This window comes from Garra rufa, chromosome 5, assembly GCF_049309525.1.
Source record: "Garra rufa chromosome 5, GarRuf1.0, whole genome shotgun sequence".
In the NCBI taxonomy this organism is placed as follows: Eukaryota; Metazoa; Chordata; class Actinopteri; order Cypriniformes; family Cyprinidae; genus Garra; species Garra rufa.
In genome coordinates, this window is record NC_133365.1 from 47,777,612 (window position 1) to 47,794,034 (window position 16,423).

The following is a 16,423-nucleotide window of genomic DNA, read 5'->3' on the forward strand; positions in this document are numbered from 1 at the left end:
CGTGTATGCTCGTGAATCACTTCCTTGTTTTCGGACTTGTCAAGATGCGATTGGTCAGAAAGCGTGTGAGCGTTTGAATGGGGCTCTCCGAATCCATCTTTCTGTGATGTACATAGACACGAGCTGTGACAATGGGACCATTAAGAGTTATATCTGTCTTTCTGGATTTCATTTTAGTATGTTTTATGTTTGGCCAATGCGGCGCCAGTGATTTGGACTCCAGCTATGTGACATGCGGATCTCTGGTCAAACTGATGAACACCCGGCACAGCGTCAGACTTCACTCGCATGATGTCAAATACGGATCAGGTATGGTGCATAGTCAATAAAATTAGAAACTTTAGCGATTTGGTCAACGAAGCCCTCAGAGAATGCTTATGCTCTAGTCGAGAGCTAAATCTTCGCTTTCAGTCTATTTATGCACTTAGGTTGATTCTAATGCGTAGTGTAGTAGCAGCTGGTGCATGTATGCATTAGCCAGGAAGCTAATGACTTGGAATATTTCTAAACAAGTTAAATATAAAATATTTTATTTTTTTATTCCGTTAGCTTTTTATAGACTCTCATTCATCCCCCAGTGGTTATATTTTTGTTGGTTCGGATGTATTATGTTTACCTGAGAGATATATGTAATCAAGACGACAGGTGCACTACAAAATACTAAAAGGTAACATGATAATACATGATCATATATTTTTACATGTACAATGGTAATACGTATGGTAGTCATTCCAGTGGCATAATTTCCTTACACGTTTTTTATTTTACGTTTGTTAGCTTATATAATATATATACATATATATATATTAGAATTTTACTATTAACAAAACGTATAAATGAAAAAAAAAAAAATACATAAATAAATGTATGTATCTCTCATTGAAATTGGAACTTTTTTAATGGCTAAGACTTCAAGTATGTGTCTATACAGAAATTGACAAATAATTTAATATAATAATAATAATAATAATAATAATAATTAAATATTAAGTACATTTTAAAAATATATATATTATAAGGTAAATGTAAATAGTAACTATGAGGATATATTTAAAAATGTTATGCGATTAATTCATTATTTAAGAAAAACAGTGGTTATTAACAGTAATAACATTAGAAATTATTGTTATTAAATTGATGTCACACAGAATAAAATAAAAATAAATCAAATTAAATAAAATAAATAATTGAAGGTAATGTATATATGTTGAAATGTTATACAATTATTTAATTATTTAAACAAAAAAAAAACTGTGGTTAGTAACAGTTATAACATTAGAAATTATTATTAAATTGATATCACACAGAAAATAAAATAAATAATTTAATATTAAATAATAAAATAAGTAATTAAAAATTAAAAAATAAAATAAATAATATAAGGTAAATATAAATAAAATAAGGCAAATAAATACTTACTATGAGGTAGATTTTAACCAACTGTTGTGCAGATTGTCATGTGTATATATTAAAATGTTATATAATTAATTATTTTTTAAAAAGTGGTTATTAACAGTGGTAACATTAAAAAATATTATTATTAAATTAATATTTCACACAGTGGAGCCAGATATTTTAGCAGTTCTTTAGGGAAAATGTTTGTATAATTGTTTTTTTACATGATGTTATTAACTATAACTAACTATATAACTAATTCTAACAATATTATAAAATTACAAATATTTGTAAATATTTATGAATGTATGTTTAAATACATAATATATGATTTTTTTTATTATTTTTTTTACAAAATGTACTATGGGATACTAAAGTACTATAATATTCTTTGGTTCGTGATGATATCCATACAGTATATGCTCAAATTAAACAGTTTACACGATGCCCTGCAGGAAGTGGCCAGCAATCAGTGACAGGCGTGGATTCGGCCGACGATGCCAACAGCTACTGGCGCATCCGTGGAAAACCAGACAAAGTTTGTCAGCGTGGTGAGCCCATTCGATGCGGGCAGCCCATCCGAATTACACACATGAAGACCGGACGCAACCTACACTCACATCACTTCAGCTCCCCACTGTCTAACCACCAGGTAGACTCTCCATTCTTACCCTCAATGTTCAGGTGTCTGTACCTGGCTGGATTTGAATTACATTCTAATTTTGATTAATTTTACCTTTGCAGGAAGTGAGTGCGTTTGGTGAAAATGGAGAAGGAGATGATTTAGACGTATGGTCCGTGCAGTGCAGCGACACGTACTGGGAACGTGACGACGCGGTGCGATTCAAACACGTCGCCACAGAGGTTTTCCTCAGTGTTACCGGAGAGCAGTACGGCCAGCCAATCAGAGGCCAGCGTGAGGTCCATGGAATGCCTTCACCCAATCAGCATAACTACTGGAAGGTGATGGAGGGGGTTTTTATTCAGCCCAGCAGTGATCCAGTGCGTCACGACGAGCTCTGATGATGCCGCCGCTACATTATCGTAGCGAGCGTCTGAGAACTCAGCTCACACATGCTGTGAAACCCTCTCTATATTTAAACTTTCAATTTCAAAAAAGGTTTTACATTTATTGGTCAAACTCTTACACATGTGCTGCAATTTTTGAGACAAAGTCACCTACAAAATAAACATCACAGACAAAAAGACAAAGGTTTTGCTAGATTTCTGATTGGAATGTGTTTGTTTGTACATAAGGGAATAAAAATACATTACATACCCGCGTTTAAAATTTAGTATTTTGTATTATTTATATTAAAGATTAGATTACTACTGGAACAAATGGTATGAAATAGTGTTTTTGCGCACAGGAAATCCTGTTATCTTTCTGAATTCAGTGTGGGAAAATATCTGTTATGGTTTAAGTTTTCTATGTTACTGTAATTCCCAATAGTTGTTTTCTCCTCATACTGTATATGACCTGATATGTACATAATTTGGTGAAAGCATAAATAAAGTTTTTGAAAACATACTGTAGGTATTTTTATTTCAGGTAAAACAACTGTTTTTTGAAGAACCATACACTTGCTTTTATATTTTCTGCTGGGTCATTTTATTGGGTTGTTTTTAATATTTTTACCCAGGTGCTGGGTAGTTTCTCTGCGCTCTAAAAAATGCTGGGTTCAGCTTGTTGGGTCATTCTATTTGGGTTATTTTTTATATTTTTCACCCAAGTGCTGGGTAGATTTTTTTTCTGCACTCTAAAAAAAAAAATGCTGGATTATTTTTTAAAACCCAAATGCTGGGTTCAGCCTGCTGGGTCTTTTTTTTTTTTTTTTTACCCAAGTGCTGGGTAGATTTTTTCTGCACTTAAAAAAAAAATGCTGGGTTATTTTTGTTTAAACCCAAATGCTGGGTTCAGCTTGTTTGGTCATTATATTAGGTTATTTTTTTATATTTTTCACCCAAGTGCTGGATAGTTTCTCTGCGCTCTAAAAAATGCTGGGTTCAGCTTGTTGGGTCATTTTATTGGGTTATTTTTTATATTTTTCACCCAAGTGCTGGATAGATTTTTTTTCTGCACTTTAAAAAAAATGCTGGGTTATTTTTGTTTAAACCCGAATGCTGGGTTCAGCTTGTTTGGTCATTATATTAGGTTATTTTTTATATTTTTCACCCAAGTGCTGGGTAGATTTTTTCTGCACTCTAAAAAAAATGCTGGGTTATTTTTTAAAACCCAAATGCTGGCTTCAGCTTGTTGGGTCATTTTATTGGGTTGTTTTTAATATTTTTACCCAGGTGCTGGGTAGTTTTTCTGCACTTTAAAAATTCTGGGTTATTTTTCAACCTAAATGCTGGGTTCAGCTTGTTGGGTCATTTCAGTGGGTTATTTTTATTTTATTTATATTTTTACCTAGGTGCTGGGTAGTTTTTCTATAACTAAGCTGCTGGGTCATTTAATAAGTTATTAAATATTGGGTTATTTTTGTCTACCCAATAGCTGGGTTTAGCCTGTCTCCGAGAAAACAACCCAGCTGTTGAGTTACAGTCAAAGCGCGGGTTTATTGCGTCCTCTACAGGAGAGACCAGGGGGTGTTCCATAAAACAAGTTAACCAAATAAGTCAGGCTTATTTCATTTAGTCTGCCATATTTTGAGCCAAATCAAGTGACAATAAGTCAGACTAACTGAAATAAGCCTTGCTTATTTGGTAAACTTGTTTTATGGAACACCCCCCAGTTCTCAACGCCTCCAATTTGGTGCACTTCTTTAGCGAAAAAAGGTCTGTATACATATTTTCTATTTATAGTCTTTTCTGTGCTGTAAATTATATTATTTTACGCAACGCATCATACAAGGACGAGATGTCAGCAGTGTAAAACGATTTTTGCTTTAATTTTATTCGTTATAATACAGAATTTAATTTAATTTGATGTTAAAGTATGTTCTCTCAGTCTCAGTAATGTTGTTGTTGTTGTTGTTGTTGTTGTTGTTGTTGTTGTTGAGCAAGTTATGGTGTCATGTCATCTTTCAGCTACGAGTGAAACGCGAGCAGCGGTCTGAGGTTCTTAAATCACCCGGCGAACAGCAGCCCATCACTGGCTTACATTTCGTCGACACACCGGCACGCTGAAAAGTGATTACAGAGAAAGGTTGAATGTACTTCAATTAAAATATAATTCTAAAATGCTTGTAAACTTATAATCTATGCTGTATCCACCCAAATAAATTCAATTTGTCTATTGTCAATTTCAATTTTTGTCCATAGATAATGTTCATCTTTTTAATATTGCTGTTGCTGTTGTGTGATTTTTAATTTGCAGCCGGTTTTAAGCCAGCAATATAATACTTTTTAAAAAAAATAGTTGACTTAAAACAATCCAGCATGTTGGAAAGGAAAGGAGGTGAAGTGAGGCCAAGTATGGTGACCCATACTAGGAATTCGTGCTCTGCATTTAAACCATCCAAGTGCACACATACACCGTGAACACACACCCGGAGCAGTAGGCAGCAATTGCTGGGGGTACGGTGCGTTGCTCAAGGGACTCACCTCAGTCGTGGTATTGAGGGTAGAGAGAGCACTGGTAATTCACTCCCCCCACCTACAATCCCTGCCGGATTTGAGACTCAAACCTGCAACCTTTGGGTTACAAGTCCGACTCTCTAACCATTAGGCCACGGCTGCCAGGTTGTGTTTAACCCAGCATTATCATGTATCATTTAAAATTGTGAACACGCAGATGCATTATTGTGATTACCAATTTCTAAAACATGTCAATAAAAACTGCACACGATCTAGACTATTAGAGATTAGGCTACTCTAAAATTACAACTGCAACCTGTCACGGTGATTATTTCTGCTCGTCTCGCTTTTCTGGAAAATGATAGATGACACACTGCATCCAAATGGGGGCAGCATTTAGCCACAGTTTGACATTTAATGCACATTGAAAATAAGAAATACAACTGTGAAACGTGTTCGTTAATAAAAACGAACAAACAGCTTAGTAACTAGCTAATGCTTTATCTGGTATTTATGCATTTAGGCATACAGTTTTTACAAAATAAATAAATAAAAGAAATCACAGTGGTAAGCAGTATCCGATAGAATATTATTACAATTTTAAAAAATGAAAAATGAAACAAAATTAAAGATTCTGAAAGCTTCGACTGAAGCAGATGTCATTAACTAATCGTGGTTTTACTGTAGCTTTCACTCAGTGAATACAAAATGGGACACTTTGTATTAAGTTTTTCCAAATGAATCAGATACAACACGATGTAAACATAAGGATCTCCACGGCAATGCTAAAAATATTAAAGAATAACTTGCATCCTCTCACACACAAATCACTGTTTTCCAGACGTTACTTCCATACTGGAAAAACTAGTTATTTTAAATACAGCATTAAATGTGCATTTATAAATGTCTTCAGTAAAACAGTAACTAAATAAATGTATAATTTAGGATATCCTATTAGATTTACACTTTCAGATTTCGCTGATTAAACCTACATGCCGTGACTTAGGCTATTCTATCGTTTGTAAATTTTGATATTTAAATTATGTTTCGCCTCAGAAGATTTTATAAGTTGACTTACCGTAGTGTTTCCCACCACTGCTGTCCAAATGTGCTACTACTGTATGACCGCTGATCTCCGTACTATAGAAATGTAATACGACACGCCCTCCTGCATGATGTCAAAGCCAAAGAATCTGTATCTTCCCTGTCTATTTCAGGATTATTTGCTGATTTAACTTAAAGTAATGGAAGAATAGGCACATAATGATGATTAAATGATGAATAACAAGGTTCCACTTTAACAAGCAGAAACTGGTTTACTATGTGAGGAGACAAAGGAGTAAAAACATAAAAAATCTGGTAAGCCTTTTTATAACAACGTTATGAAGCATTACATAATAGTAATTAGCAGACAATTAACTTTCTAGAAGTAATATAGGCTATAAACTTTTTGATGTGTGTTAAATACACTATCAGTCAAAAGTTTGAATAGTAAGATTTGTAATGTTTTTTTTTTAAAGAAGTGTCTTCTGCTCACCAAGCCTGCAAGAAGTAATATTGTGAGATTTTTCTATTTAAATATAGGCTATATAATGTAATTTATTCCTGTGATCAAAGATACATTTTCAGCATCATTACTCTTCAGTGTCACATGATCCTTCAGAAATCATTCTAATATTCTGATTTGCTGTTCAAGAAATATTTATTATTATTATTATTATTATTATTATTATTATTATTAATAATATCAATATTTAAAACCGTTTAAATACATTAGTACATTTTTTCCAGGATTATTTAATGAATAGAAAGGTGCAAAGATCAGCATTTATCTGAAATGCACTATACCATTAAAAAGCTTGAAAACAGTATAATTTTTTTGGAAAGAAATTATAGAAATTAATACTTTTATTTAGCAAGGATGCTTTAAATGTATGATAAAGACACTTAGTCTATTTTCAGCTAAATGCTGTTCTTCTGAACTTTCAATTGAATGAAACCTGAAAAAAAAAAAAAAAAAAAATTCTACTCAGCTGTAAATAAAATAAAATGGTTTTTGAGAAGCAAATCAGCATATTAGAATGATTTCTGACGGATCATGTGACACTAAAGAGTATTGATGCTAAATATTCAGCTTTGAAATCACAGGAATAAATTACATTTTAAAATATATTTAAATAGAAAGCAGTGATTTTAAATAGTCAAAATATTTAAGTTTTACTGCTTTTGCTGTACTTTGGGTCAAATAAATGCAGGCTTTCAGTTCAATGAAACTTGAAAAAAAAATTCTACTCAGCTGTTTTTTGAGAAGCAAATAAGCATATTACAATGATTTCTGAAGAATCACGTGACACTGAAGAGTATTGATGCTAAAAATTCAGCTTTTAAATCACAGGAATAAATTACATTTTAAAATTTTTCAGACAGAAAGCAGTTATTTTAAATAGTCAAAATATTTAAAATATTTTTACAGTTTTTGCTGTACTTTGGATCAAATAAATGCAGGCTTGGTGAACAGAACAGACTTCTTAAAAAACATTAAAAATATTACTGTACATTTTCATATTTCTAATTTACACTTTAATTTAGGCCTACATAAACTAATATCTTAAACATCACCTAATTTAATAATGTTTATGCCTGATTCATTAATGAAAATAAAGAGTTGTCAACACTTAATGTTGTTGTTTTTTTCAATACTAATGCTAATTTTATAAGTTTCATAAACGTGTAAGATACTAATTTTAAGCTTAATTTCAATAAAATCCTTTTAGTGGTTAAAAAATAGAAGTTGCATTGCAAGAGACAGCGGGTTGAAGAACTTTGTTTTTGTCTTTCCAGAAGATGGCGACATACTATAACACAGGGTTGGCGCTGCTCAACCAGTCAGTCACCCATTATGAACTGTATAATCTACACAGATTCATTTAATGATACAAAGAAGTGGCTTTTCATCTAAATTGCGCTGCTTGTGTATTTAAGGTACGTTTATTCCCTTTTTATAGTATGCTTGGTTATCTAGATCCACTAGAATTGAACCGAATGTGTCTTCAGTGTCGATTCTTTGCATTTGACATACAATGTCGACGTACATTCTTACTACACACATATTAACGGAGAACCTGTTAACTGGTTGCCAGTATCACCATATATGAGCCACAATCTTGACGCAGTGCCATACTGCACCATGGGAGCCCAGAGCCACATGATTTAAATAGCTCAAAAGCTCTCTATTGCACCATTCATAATCAAATTAATAGCTGGACTAAGTATCCACATGGATGGGGTAGCCATGAAAACACACGTCCTCACAGGGTCAAGTGAAGAGCTATGGGGTGAAAAAAAAAACATTGTACTCAAGAGAAGACAAGCATTTAGGTTACAACATAAATGCGATCGAGGGCCATGAAGAGTGACCAGGAAATTGAAGTGTCTTGAGGTCGGAATATTACGTGAAGCACTTCTGTGAACAGAGCGACTAGATATGAAATACGCCTTTAGAAAGTCACCTTGAATGCAAAATTGCCCGAGTGGCAATTTAAGGAACATGGAAAGCACGCAAGACGTAATTTGTCATATTAGCAGTAATGCAAACTCGTTTAAAAAAAAAAAAAAATCTATTCACCATATTATTTTAATGTATTATCTTAACTATGAACACACTAGTTTATAGGGCAAACTGTTTTACCGTTTACTGCACTGTTATTCTTCTCTACAGCGGAACCGGAAGTCTCGCACATTGACAGAAAACGGCTTACTTCCACGTTGAAAAATAAGGTTCACTGGAATCATTTTCAGAACACTTCATTTTTCCAGCTGACGAACCATAATGACAGCCAATCAGAATCCACAGGACTTTACAAAATTAGCGCTTTTAAGGAAATTGACGTCGAAACTGTGGCTCTTGATTACAGTAAACAGAACTTTGTCCTTCACTTTTAAAAAATAAAGGTGCTTTAAAAGGTTCTTCACAGCGATGCCATAGAAGAACTATTTTTGGTTTCACAAAGAACCATTCAGTCAAAGGATTTTTAAAGAACCATCTTTCTTACCTTTTTATAATCTGAAGAACATTCTTTCGCCACAAAGAACCTTTAGTGAAACAGAAAGGTTCTTCAGATGTTAAAGGTTCTTTATGGAACCATTTACACAAAAAAGGTTCTTCTATGGCATCATGAAGCACCTTTATTTTTAAGAGTGTTGGTGTGGACCCTAATTATTCATAACATGAAAGGGCCTTCCACTCATTTAATATATAAAAAAAGATTTTGTGGATTTTCAACAAGCATGTGGAGATGCAAAATCAGAATAAACCTATCCAGCTTATTCTTTAAAGTGGAAGCCTATGGGCGAGACTTCCGGTTCATTATCTGCTATAGGGAAATTAAGAGAAGAATAACAATGTAGAGTAAATGGTAAAACTGTTTGCACTACAAACAACTAGTGTGTTCATAATTAAGATAATACATTAAAATAACATGGTAAGACACACCAATTTGCAATATGAAGTAGTAAACGAGCTGTTTTGTACAGATAAAAATAGCTGGACATGGATGAGACCGGAAGCCTGACCCATAAAATTTATAAATGGCCGCGCCCACTCTTAAAGGGAGAAAAAGGTGGATAAATCTCATATAACCATCTTGAAATACACTATGAAGGTAAAATGTTTAATCCAAGTATACTTTATGGACAGTCCATCCTACCAATACAATACAATAACATTCAGTGAACTGCTGCCGTACGCTTTAAATAAAGAATAAAATGACATTTAATTTCACAAGCAGGCAAAGACATTTTTTCTTCTGCAATTAACAGCATTTAAATAAGAAAAAACACATACGAGTTACTTATTTAATGCATTTTTGCTTTTATTGAATTATGATTATGTACAGGTTTGCCAAAGCAAAAATCACTTGTATTCTTTTAAGTCGCTTTGGATGAAAGCATCTGCTAAATGAACAAACGTAAATACCAACCACCACTTACGAAAGGTATACGGACAGATTAGTGCTTTGCGGCTCAGCATGCAGGAGAAGCATGTCATTTGCGGTAAATAAGGGATAGGTGTGTGTTTGGTGGTCTGGTCCAGTGGACTGATGCCCTTTCATTATTGCACTGCTAGCTGCAGCTCCCACAGTAGTGCAACAGGGAAAGAGTGTCAGGCAACAGACAAACAATGGGACCAAGAACATGCTCACATCATGCTGTTCTACATCATATTCCACTACATTTATAAATACCCAAATGCTTACAGCTATTTCTGGTGGTCTAAAATATAAACCACTCATTCCACAGCCTTTAGAAATACACCTGCCAGTCTCCGACCATCACAAGAAATGCTTTCCCATCCCTTTCATGATCCATTTCTTAGCTTCCATATTACTGCATACACAGACCCACTCAAGGTTAACCTATTGATTATGAGATTATGATGACATGAACTAAATCATAAGTATTCGAAACCACATTTAGAGAGCTAGATTTTCATACAAACACACTGCATAATGAAATGTTGAATTTAACTTACTTTACATTGATTTAGTGTGGAACTACATGACCTCAAATTTAGCATTTACTGCATAGTATAATAAAGGATGTTCTGTTAAAATGTTCAGCTGTCATTAGTATTTTTTCTTATGTGTGCAACTCAAAAAAAAAAAAAAAAAAAAATCACAATTTGCAAATACAAATTCAGGTTAAAACAGTTGTGTTTTTAAATAACAATATCAGATATGGCAAATAAAGAAACAGTGCTGTATTCTATAGTAATTTATTTCTCTATTGAAACAGTAACAGCATGTTAAGGAAAAATGTGCATTATCAAAACCAGAAATGTTTTTCTTTCCAAATGCACTGACCTGACAGAAACACAGCTTTACAGTGGACAACTAAAGAGCAGTCTGAACAAACTAAATTATCCTGGTTCTATTACTATTGTTTAAAATTAGCCACTTTATGACTGCAAAGCACAGTGTGTTCTGACTTAATGAAATGACTCATATTAGGAAAGGTTTAAATGTAATTGTTGTTAAGTATTTGCACTGGTAAAAGCAAGCTATCTACAACCACATCAAAATCTTGAGCCGTTTTGGGTTAATATTAAACAGGTGTTATTTATTGCATTTCAACTGAAATCGCTTAGAGCAGCAACCACATTCCTTCTCCTCAAAAAGATTCACCGATTGAGATCTTGTCAAGCCGTAGCACAACATCATTGCACATTTTAATAAAAATGACAAAGGACAATCAAATCCCTGAATGTTCCTGAAATTGCAGATTACCCTTAAAGTCAAGACCCTATAAGCAATATTGCACTACTCCATAAACAGTGAAAAAAGCAGAGGCAATATTGATAGGGTCTCGCCTGCAAGATGCATTTATCATGACAATCACACTGCACTTTAGGGAAAAGATAACACAGCTGTGCAAAATACAATATCTGAAGGTTTAAATCCCTAAATGGTGAGACTGAAAATGGTTCCTGCTCTACAACACATGATACGCAAACCTCTTTGTGACATCTGACCCTTCACAGCAAGGGAGAGCCCTACAAACAAACCAGAGTGAATGGCAAATCGCTGTTCATTTCAAAATTAATTTAATATAAAATGTTACTGTTAAGGTTTGTATCCTAAATCATACAATTCAATCTGCACTTATAAAGAATTTACTATGAATACTTACAATCATATAAATATACCATGTGGCATTTTTTCAAAAACATCATCTGGCTTTTTAAAAACAATCTTCTTCTCATAACAACTAATAACAATACATGCATGCTATCAATAAAGACATTCATTCTTTTAAAGCCACGCTTGTGGACTGTCTCAGGCGTTCAAATGTGAGAAACACTGAGTGGAAAGCATATTGTAGGCCCTTTGGTTATCTGCGTCCAAAAGCAGTCTTGGTGCTCTGCAATTCCAAGCATACCAGCTTCTGCCTTGGAGTTAACGACATGCTCCAACAGGATGTTTTTTTTCTCCTTTGGGAATTTCACATTGAACTCACATGCATGATCTTACTTGTCCCCCTCGGTAATAAAACACGTTAAACAATTTACCAATCAGGTTTCGTGCAGTGAACTTAGTGAAAAAATGTTGAATCACGACAACAGGGCGAGAATACGACGCCCTAAAAGATACAAGACGACTGGTACGGTGTATGAGCTGACCACGTTAACCAGTAGTGGTTTTGTAGACGATCATTACGCTGTTGAGTAATGTAGTATTCAAATACGCGCTATTTCGATACTACAAATTCTATAATCTAGGCTACATAAGCATATAAAGCGCGTTACCAAATCTGCAGGTGAATGAAAACTTACCACCCCTCATATGACGCGTCAAAGCCCACTAGCTCAGAGATGAACCAGGATCATGAGAACAGAGGAGCTGTAGGCCTCAGTATGCTATATAGTGCCCTATGAATACGCCGCGCATGCGCGTTGCGGTATGTAGCGCAACATTCCTCATACACCCAGTTCAGACCGGTGAGTCTCAAGCTTACCTTCTAGTGTGTAACAGCTACATATACGGCTCAAAAACAAATGCTCCAGATGATAAAAAAGAGAAATGTTTTAATAGTCAAGTTTAAAACATGCATGATACGTTCTCATGCATTTAGCCTACTTTTTTTTTCTCCAAAAGACTTGAAAATATCTCATGAAAACCTCTCTCTCTTTTTTTTAAATTTTAAAATACTTAATGTGAATTTACACAACCATTATTTAAATATATATACACGATTGTATTTAAATGTTAGAATGTCACAAAGTTGTCTTATGACTTGTTAGGCCTACTTCGTTTGAACAAAGCTGAATAAAGCGTACATTTTCATAAAAGTAGGATTAAAAAAAAAAAAATTACCTAGACACAGTCCAGCTATAAAGCTTTAAATGGTTCCTCTGATGGTTTTTTTCGTCACATGACAATGAAATAAAACAATGTTTGTTAGAACACGCAATTATAAACACATTAAAGAAATACTAATAAAAATTACGCCAGACTTCGGTTTTTAAAAAACGAATTTTATGCTTAAAATTATCATTTATTTATTTAACAATCTCAGAAGTTACACCACCTAGACATTTTAAGTTCCAAAAACGAAAACAATATTATTGGCCAGTCATAAGAATATCAAAATAATTCCGTCATTGAACAAACGTGTTTTTGCATGAACTGCATGCAATATCTTTGATTTAAAAAAATATGCGTCACGCCATTGACTCGCATATCACGTCTATATACAAAATGTGTGTGTGTTGCGCCAGTGTATTCACACACACCGGCCTACGTATCATTACGAGCAACCAATAGATTACACTTCGTTTGGCCAGATGTTCAGTCTTTTGATGGTACAACCAAAAAGTTCAACATGCATAACCTTGCAGATACTGACCAAGAGTAAAATGTCACTATGGGCGACCTCCCCTCCTCACATTCCCTCCCTTTCCTCCCCTCTTGGAAAGGGACCTGCCCCCTACATTCCTTACAAATAGTCCCATCCCCCACCGATCTGGCTCAAACAAGAGAATCATCCCTTCCTTCTGCCTCCTGGAAGAGCTCCTTCATTATAAATAAAAATCTAAATATATGGTTACACACCTACCAGCTCGGTTTAGTAGGGAGTTACAGAGATGGAAGCACTGCTGGTTACAATTGCTTTGCATAAAACGATTTAATTCTCATAACAGTGATTAATGCATATTGCGTTGAATTTACAATAGATTATTTGAGAAGGATTAAATAATCAGTTTAACTGCACGAAAATTAAAAGTAGCCTATATAATTAAATCATAAAGAATAAAAATAGAGAATGCAATTATTTGCATTAGTAATTCAAATACACGAACTCAACCAAAAATAAGCAACTGTTTTAAAAAGAAAAGAAGGACAATTCAACACGTTGCTGATGACTACAAAATTGGGGGTGAATGTTTAAAACTTGCAAAAGGACGTTCACACTTTATAAAAATATATTATTGATAATATTAGCTGTTCTGTGAGCATTTCCTGCGCTGGTGCCATTTGCGAATCGACAAAAACATACAAAATGGCGTTTAGATGATTATTTACGTCCGCTCGTTACTATCCACTGTTTTTCTGCACCTCTCTGCCAGCAGGCCTCATACAGAAGTTCCCGAAATATGCAAAAGGTTGAGAAACTCACTTCAAAGCATTGTTGGAGTGTTACTTAATCGAGCACGTGGTTTTCAATGCAAACGAAGACGACCTCAGTCGTACAAAATGTTCTTTCGAAGGAGGCGTGGTCTGTAAGCGTTTTCAAATAAGTGGAAAAACCTGGTGTCACAGATATACCATAGGTCAAATGCTGCAGTTCACACGCCTGGTGCATGATCTGCAACAATGCTGTTGTGTGTGGAATGAATCCAACACCGTGCACACATCTGGGCCCATACATCTAGGTGGTCTCTAAACTCCCTTTTCGCCATTTGAAATACTACTTAAACGCCCTTAACCATATAACTCTGTTTAAAGGCTCTAGTGGGTGAGTAGGCGAAAGCCGAATGCAATGACAATACTATTGCACTGCTTGAGTAGATGGTTCAGTAGTGCAACATCGTCAAAGCAACAGACCTTAGCACAGCCAAAACGCATGGGCCACCTTTGAACAGGCCTTCAATGCAACGGGGCAAAATCACCATCATCCGTCATATTTGCCGGTAGGCAAGTGGATTTAATTAATTAGTTATATATAAATGTATATAAAACAAACATGCATGCTTTAAGTTAGATAATAAATATTCGAAAACACGTTTTCGTTAAACATATTACGCCTCATTTTATTTTACTCAAACGCCTCAGCTTTGGAATTCTGCATTTGAGCAGCAACGCCATTTGGACGTCAAAATTCGTCTTTACGGAATCAATTCATTACACCTGTTGTTATCAAATGATTTTTTTTGTCTAAAAGACAGATGCATACACGAGGGTGGGAGAACTTGAAAGCTTAGGGGAGGGGTGAAGGTTACTTTTTCTTTTTCTTTCCTCTTTTTTTGTCAGCCAATGCCCTTTTAATATTGCACTGCTCATCTGACTGCACAGTAGTACAACAGAAAAAGGGCCCTGGTCAACAACAGTAAAGAAACTGAACATAGGGTGTGTTATAATGCTTGATATTTTAAACTGATTTATCTTATCCACAAAATGACTGGGAATTTAAGCATAATGTAAATCTGATTATCATAATTTACGCGATTAAAATAATGTATATGTCCTATACGCGTAGCTCTAAGAATTTTTTTTTTTTTTTAAGTAGGCTACTCGAGGGCAGAAATAATTATAACAAATTAAAAATCCCCAAACCTTCAAATTAAGGTATGCTAACTGTTATTAAAGCTTAAGCTGAAGGAGACAACACACATGTAATTACAACCAAACAGGACGTGGCACAATCTCCAAATGAACATTTACATTTAGCAGCAATGCTTTTCATACAATTTCATTGCAACAGCAAATAACGATGAACACACCGCTTTGAGTGAGATACGAAGAAGAGGGGAAAAATAGGGCAAAGAGCACATTCCCCGATACAGTATGAGAAACCTTCGTTTAATGCGTATTATTTTTGTCCCCTTTGCCAAAGTGGCAATTTGAAACCCCCCTGGTTAGGGGACAAGGTGAGGGGGCGGAGGCTCCTTTAGGTTGTTATTTTCAATGCATACATTAACAGTGCTTTTTGGACACTCACTTGGAGAGGAAAAACACGGATTTTTTGTAAAATAAATATTTCTGTTTGGCTTAGTTGTAAATAATTAATCGGAACTGTGTAAAACACACATTGTGCACAACATCCAGTACAGCTTTACACATTAATTATAGAAATAAAATTATTTATAGAAATGGGTACACTGATTTTTTTTCGTAATAAGAATGGCAATGTAAACGCTCACAAAAAGCCTTGATTTCAATGCATCAGGAATTTATCCACAAACACAACATTTGCAACAAAATAACACAATATGAAAAGAGTAAAATGCATTTTTGTTTCTGTTTATAGACTTTAAACCTGCTGCGATATTTAACAAATAAATACATTTTTTAAAAAGTGCCACATCTGTTTCCACTTCTCTATTTCACTTTAACTCGCAAAACCTTTTATTTCTCAAATCTATTATCGTACTGTTACTGATTTAGCCCGTGTAGAAAAACACGTGGAAAATAGGGACTAGGCTTCCCAGAGCCTTTTGCAAGTTAATCATTGGCTTCTTGAGAATATGGTGAAGTTAGATGCTTTACATGGATTCCTCGGACTAAATACCCAGCCAGGTGGCTGCAACAGATCAACACTGCTGACAATAGAAGAGAAAGAAAGGAGATTGTTCCCTGTGACTGAATGACAAGCTGACAGACAAGACTTCTCAAATGCGATGCCCTCTTGATATCCTCACCAGCGCGCTCTTCACATTTCTAACTACAGCCATGTTCGGGGGCTTCTATGGCACCCCATTCGTCGTTCTCCCCACCCAAGCCGACTCAAC

General features: G+C 34.7%; 1 protein-coding gene across 1 annotated transcript; it reads left to right on the plus strand.

Moving 5' to 3' along the window:
* The first annotated feature begins 61 nt into the window (after nucleotides 1-61).
* On the plus strand, nucleotides 62-2,926 carry sdf2l1 (stromal cell-derived factor 2-like 1). Its single transcript, XM_073841217.1, has 3 exons — nucleotides 62-309; nucleotides 1,851-2,047; nucleotides 2,140-2,926. Exons 1-3 carry the CDS (start codon nucleotides 132-134, stop codon nucleotides 2,416-2,418), a joined length of 654 nt encoding a protein of 217 aa, XP_073697318.1. The 5' UTR covers nucleotides 62-131; the 3' UTR covers nucleotides 2,419-2,926.
* The last annotated feature ends 13,497 nt before the right edge of the window (nucleotides 2,927-16,423 follow it).